Source organism: Halyomorpha halys, unplaced genomic scaffold (assembly GCF_000696795.3).
Source record: "Halyomorpha halys isolate HHAL.00 unplaced genomic scaffold, Hhal_1.1 Scaffold158.1, whole genome shotgun sequence".
Classification (NCBI taxonomy): domain Eukaryota; kingdom Metazoa; phylum Arthropoda; class Insecta; order Hemiptera; family Pentatomidae; genus Halyomorpha; species Halyomorpha halys.
The window spans coordinates 1,044,114-1,050,507 of NW_027107138.1; the positions used below are offsets into that span (position 1 = coordinate 1,044,114).

At 32.2% G+C, this 6,394-nt stretch overlaps 1 protein-coding gene across 1 annotated transcript in view; it reads right to left on the reverse strand.

The window, feature by feature from the left end:
• Positions 1-5,980, reverse strand: part of LOC106678758 (uncharacterized) — a 211,588-nt gene extending 205,608 nt beyond the window's left edge. Inside the window, exons 1-2 of the mRNA XM_014417499.2 lie at positions 5,906-5,980; positions 5,686-5,802 (exon numbers count right to left, since the gene is read on the reverse strand). Coding sequence (XP_014272985.1) covers positions 5,686-5,802; positions 5,906-5,972 — 184 coding nt within the window. The 5' untranslated portion in view covers positions 5,973-5,980. The remainder of the gene's footprint in view (positions 1-5,685; positions 5,803-5,905) is intronic.
• Positions 5,981-6,394: the final 414 nt, after the last annotated feature.

Genomic DNA, 6,394 nt, shown 5'->3' on the forward strand with positions numbered 1-6,394 from the left:
TTAATAATTAAATTTATTATTATTATCTATGAACTCCTTCTTCTCCCAAATTAAACTTTGATTTTAGTCCTTTTATAATGCCAGATATTATACAAAATTTATTGTTGAAGTTATATTTGTCAATGTTTGTAACGGATCGCCAGAAAAGAGAAGTATGATATATGTGAAAGTGGAATATATAATGTGGATAAAATTCATAGTATTAATAACTAAACAGAAAAATACAAATTTAATGTAATTTAGTTATTCTAAAAAAAAAAAATTGTGTTGTAAATATTTTATCATTGTATTTCGTGTTTATATTGCCTTATCCATTAGTATGCTCTATATTGCAGCATTTGAATTGTACCAACCCAATATATTTGGACAGCATTACTTGTTGTTGAATGAAGTAGTCCCCTCTAAAGCTTATTAAAAACTTAAAAATTTGTGGCATACCAAATAATGCTGGGGCAGATTAGCTATGTAAACCAAATTATGTTCAAAAGCTTCTTTATTAGTTTGATTGATTATGTACAATTGAAGAAAAATTATTTTTAAAAATATATTAAATTATAGATACTAAAGAAGCATAAACGTAGTATCCTGTGACAGCCTACATATTAATGAATGTACGATTTTTTAATCTTTGACCAGAAGTCAGAATAGCGGATAAAAAAAATGTAACATTTTGAAGGTCATATGGCCAAACAATCAATAATAATTGATGGAATATTAATAACTGCATCCCCTAGATTTAAACTGATAATTGTTTAAATACTAAAGTAAATGTTTATCATTAGTTTTTAAGATGCCAAGTGATAATTTTATGTCATGAAATGAAAATTTCTCATCATATAGATTATTTTCTTGAGTAACTTTGACGGAGCGTTCGCCTTTCATCTCTAAAGTTATGAAGAGGGGGGGTTAAAATATCTTGGCCCTGGAAGAGTTTAAACTTTAAATACTGTCCTGGAGAAAGTCTATATGTATCTGCATTGCTAGTATTAGTACAGCTAGAAGCTTTTGTGTTGAAAAATATTTGATTTACTGCTGCCTGCACTTATTGTTTCATTTGCATCTGGACTGACAACCATTTCGAGTTTTCATGTATTTATGAAGTATATTTTTCACTGATAATATCATTTTGTCCCTTAGTTTAAATTATATAAGTTTGCTGACGGAAGTTAGGTCACTGACTATAGCTGGTCGTGCTCTTGACAGTGTAACATCTGCTGAGAGAACGATATTGGCTTCTTGCCAGTCAAGAGAGAAAAATAACTGCCAATATATATCAATTCCTTGTTTATTTACCCAAAGGTCGTATGGATATTTTGTTGTATTGCCCACTTTTTGGCATTGTATAATTAAGATACATTAAAACGGTTTCTTCGTAGAGTTTCTTTGTCTATCGTCTAGTCGACGGTAATGCTATATCATATTTCCCCCCTTCCTAACATTTCGGCTATATGAGTTTTCGGATTGTGTGCCCATTTTAAATTTTCTCTTTACCAATTGAAGTCTTGATTTTCTTCTTATCGACATCATCACTTCCATTATCATCCTGGCACGGCAGTCTACAAGGTATGGCTCCAGCTTACGTTGTACCGCTATTGGTAAAGGAAATCTAGACAATACTGATGCATCTCTTTCCTCCTATATAATGTATTTTACTATCGATTAGGAGATTATAAGTAGTACAGTACGTGACCAAGATACTTAGGTTTTCTCCATGCCCGGTAAGAAGAAAATCTCGAGACGCAACTGGGTTGCAATAGTATTTCACCGAGGACTTACTTTCGAACTAGTCTCCCATTCATTGGCTATCCTTTCACAATATTACGTTTCATTCAACCTTATACCAAGGGAAGTCCACTATTTTACTTGGACGTATCCTCAAATTCTCAGATCAGATTGAAAAATGATATGAGTTTTAGCTACAGCTATTGGTATCATGTGAGCATGACGTTTCGCTTCATCCTTGATACCGGCTCTGTTTTTGGAGCCTCCAAAGCGGTTACAATGAACAAACTATTCTTCTAGCACTTCGTCTAAGCCCAGTTTGAGTTGGAGTTAAAAGAGTCCATGGAAGATTCGATTCAATAGTAACACCCTCCTATTTTGCCTATTAACTATAATTTATCTTACCTATCCTGGAGGTGACTTTTAAGCAAAATGAATAATCACTCCACATACACTCAAATTAGGGCAGTGGTGGTTCCTTCGCTTGCCGCATATCCGTACCAGTTGGATAAATCGTGGTGCATCAAATAAATACTTCTTATTCATTATCCTGGGTCGGGTTATCCTTACGAAATGAATATGAACGAAAAGTTTAATACAAAGGCAGTCGTAACTTGTGTATTTGCAAATACTTAATCAGTACAAGCAATTTTTTTTTAATTAAAAAATTTTTATTTTTTAATATTCCAATCTGCCAAAGTTGTTGGGCATATGAGTAATAGTGATAACTGGTCACATTCATATTCAAATAAAATAACGTAACAATAAAAATCAATGAAAAACAGTACATAAAAATAAATAAAATCTCTCTCTCTCTCTCTTCTAACTTCTTATCGTAGATCGGAAATTAGCACTAATTTATAACGGACACAATTTTGACCCGACGCGCGAAAAAAGGAGGAGAATATTTTTTTTTAAGAAAAAACTTATATAATAAGTTTTATAAATAATATAAAATACTCAGGATTTTTTTTTCTTATTACCCAGCAAAGTTTGACATATTTTCTTCAGAAACATTACAATTCATATTTAAAACACCTTGTTGTTCAAATCGGTCGGACTAGTGACAGAACTAATTAAAACATCGGGACACCATGACAAGAAACATTTCAAACCAACTATGCATGGAAATTGCAAATACAAAAATTAGTACCATCACATGACATCATCAACACAGGTAAACTGTTTTCCAATATGAAGTAAAAAAAATTAAAAATCACCGTGTGGTTTAATTAAATATATATATATAGTGTTAGGTTTATTATATGGTGTAGTTTCTCATATATAATTCCTTTATGATGATTATATAATGAATTAGTCCAGAAAAGTTATCAATTTAATTTGTTAAATATCCTTTACCGGGGATAATAGATCAATTCCGGGTGAAATAAGGCTTATTATTAAACAGTAAATAACGGTGGGTAATACTGATAACAATTCAAATTTATTTCGATTTCCATTAAAATTTATAAATTGCTAAATAATATATTTTTTATATCAATTAAAATGTTATAGTATGTTTCTGATATTCATTTAAAATTGAAATTGGTTTATAAACATTATGATCGGTGTGGGTCAGAGGTAGCGTACTTTGCTATTGACTCGGGTTCGAATCCAGCTCTGACGGATAATTATTTATTCTGTTACTGTAACCGTGAATTAACTCTTTGGGTTCGGGAGCCTCCCAGGGTCCACACAGCCTCATTAAGTGCATACACTTAATTGGGGGGGGGGGAATCTGGTACTCCAGTGTGATTCTCAGCAAATAACATTATAACTACACCTAGGGTTGTGGAAGAAGGCTTCCATAACCCTAGGTGTAGTAATAGTATTTCCTTACAAATTCCGCCTCGAAATAAAGGTTAACCCGCCCAAGCCAGAATCTAACCGGCGATGCTGCAGACAAGAGGTTACTAAAGGGCGACTCAACTCGCTCCCTAAATCATCCTACTACAAAAATCTACTTATAATAACTAAAAAATACAATAGTTTACAAAAAGATTTTCCCTGATATTTTATTTTTTGAAATATTTTCAGGATATCACTTCTTCGAAGCAAATATATCTGTTAACGGTCGACAGGTTTCTTACAAAAGTTTACAAAGCAAGCATTTTCTGCTCGAGACCCAGGGCCTACAGAAATACGGCATTGGTAGCATTTGCTATTTTTGCTCCGTGGTTGATCAGCCCATGGACCTGAATATCCGTGTCAATATCTACTTCTTCAACAACTAAACTTTTTTGAGCGCTCATTGAATTCTTTGATCAATATACCAATATATATTTATTTAAATAATGACATAAATTATTTTTATCCAATGTGAGGTGATTTCATTTTTTTAGTTGTTTAAAATTTCACGTTAGTTTATCATTCAACTAGAAGAATATTTTATCGTTTTTTTTTTTTAAACACTGAAGCATTTTTTTTCTCAAAGTAAACGTGTACGATTGAGATTTAGGAAATATAATAGTTACTTTAGTGTTTACCCCGATATGTTGGCTGGTTGGTTAACATAGACAACGTAAAACGTGGAATCAACGTTAGCCCAAAGTGGAATTTATGCAATATTTTCAACATGGACACATCGATACGTCATAATTAGGCATTTGTTTATCCATTTTCCTTTATTTTTCCATTCATATATCCCCTTAATTTTTTATTGCACCATAAACCTCATTTACTTTCTGACAATTTCTTTCTTCTTAACTTATCCTATTTTTTACTGCATCAATTAATTATTATTTCACTTTTCATGACTCTAGAATCATACATTACTGTATCTGTGACTGTTACATATCACTAATTATTGTACTTGTTATTAATTATTATTCATTTAATTTATATATATTTAAAATTTACTACGCTCCTTTATTTATATCACATTTTATATAACTTTCTACACATATTCTTAAAGTCTTATTATACTTTATAATTTTTGTATCTTGTTCTCATTTAGTCCTGATAATGTGGAGTAAAACGTTAATTACTAATAAATGTTTTTTCTTCTATTTTTTTTATTGTATAATATTACATTCTGTCGTATATTTATGGACAATAGCAATAGGGCTCAGAGAGCACATTCACACCATTTTTAATGAAATAATAACCAAATAAAAAGTTTTTAAAAACAAATAAAAATCCTTACCGCTACAACCCATGAACGGTTAGAGATTCAGTACTTTATAAGGAATTAATGTTTTTGAACGGTTGTGCAAGAAGGTGATTTCTTCATGACCACGCGCAACCGCTAGATACTACTCCAATTAAAAGTATCCACTTTATTGAGGGGCTGGTGCACTAGATTCGTTTCCGGGTCTTGGGAGTTCGTAACACAACGCCTAACTCACTGAGCTATTTCGCTCCCATAAACATATTTTTAAAAAATAAACTTAAAATAAAATTACATTTTAAACACTGTCATTCCTTTTTACATTCAGCTTGGGGAACTCCAAAACGAGCTTGTCCCCTCATTTATAAAGGAATAAGCAAGATTCAGGTTTCTATCTCAAGCTCTTAACTGGTATTGAAAGCTAGTGTAGGTTGAGCGTATTTTGTGTATCTTTCTTGACCATAGCCAAGACTATATCCCTACAATTAGGTTTTCGAATTTCGTAATATATTTCTGATTTAAAAGTAAAGACCAATAAAGTAATGAAACTGTTGGGTCAAAACTCAAAAAAGGTCTTAGCTATTAAAAATAAGTAAGAAAGTGTGAGAAACTCATCAACGACGTCAACAAATATCTTTGCAATTACCCTAAGCTCGAATGAATTTGTAATACGAAAAGACAGCATATATTTGAGAATCGATTTTCTAGCATATGTTAAGCTCTTCTATCTGTAGCAAGTGTTGAAAGTTGGAATTAAGAATTCGTTCTTTGTAGTTCCTACTCGATAATCAAAAAGGCAACCAACCCTCTGTGTCACTGTAAAGGCAATTACTTGAAAAATTTAGAGTACTCACGAGATATAGGAATAAGTTCTGGTAGATTGGAGGGAATCGCCTTCGTCTTGTTAATTATCTTGGGAAAAAGAGGCAGAGACTGGACTCGGGGGCCATCCGACGGAATGCCAAAACTTTCTAGATATCAATGTGCGAAATTAGCATCTAATAGGTCATAGCAAATCAACTCAAAGCCATTGCTAAGATATTTGAAATAAAAGAACTCTTATAGAATACTAACCGACTGTGGACAAAACAGGAGGTGGGGGGTAGTGTTTGATATACTTCTTGTCCATCTTCCTCGGCATATCGGAGAGCACTGCTTCCTTCCATTGGTTCGGAATCAGTCCAGGGAACATATTTGTTCCGAGAACCTCCCACTTACTAAAGAGATATCCTTGATTTATGCCCGCCACGCTTGTCCACAGTTATCCTTAGAAATGATCTCAATTGTTTCACTTTCAAATAATCTAAACCTTGTTTAAAAAACATTGGATCGTAATAACTTGTACGTATCTTTGTAGCAATTTGAAAAATAATAATCATGCTATTCATAATTAATAGTAATTGAGTACTTATTAATAATACTAAATAATAATTAATTCTTTATTTATTTAAGTCCCATCAGTTTTCTCATAACACTATATTAATCAAACCATATTGAAATCCCCTGGAACTTAAAAATCCACCTCTAAGAAGTTTATTTTTCGATGATTAGGTGGTATAATAA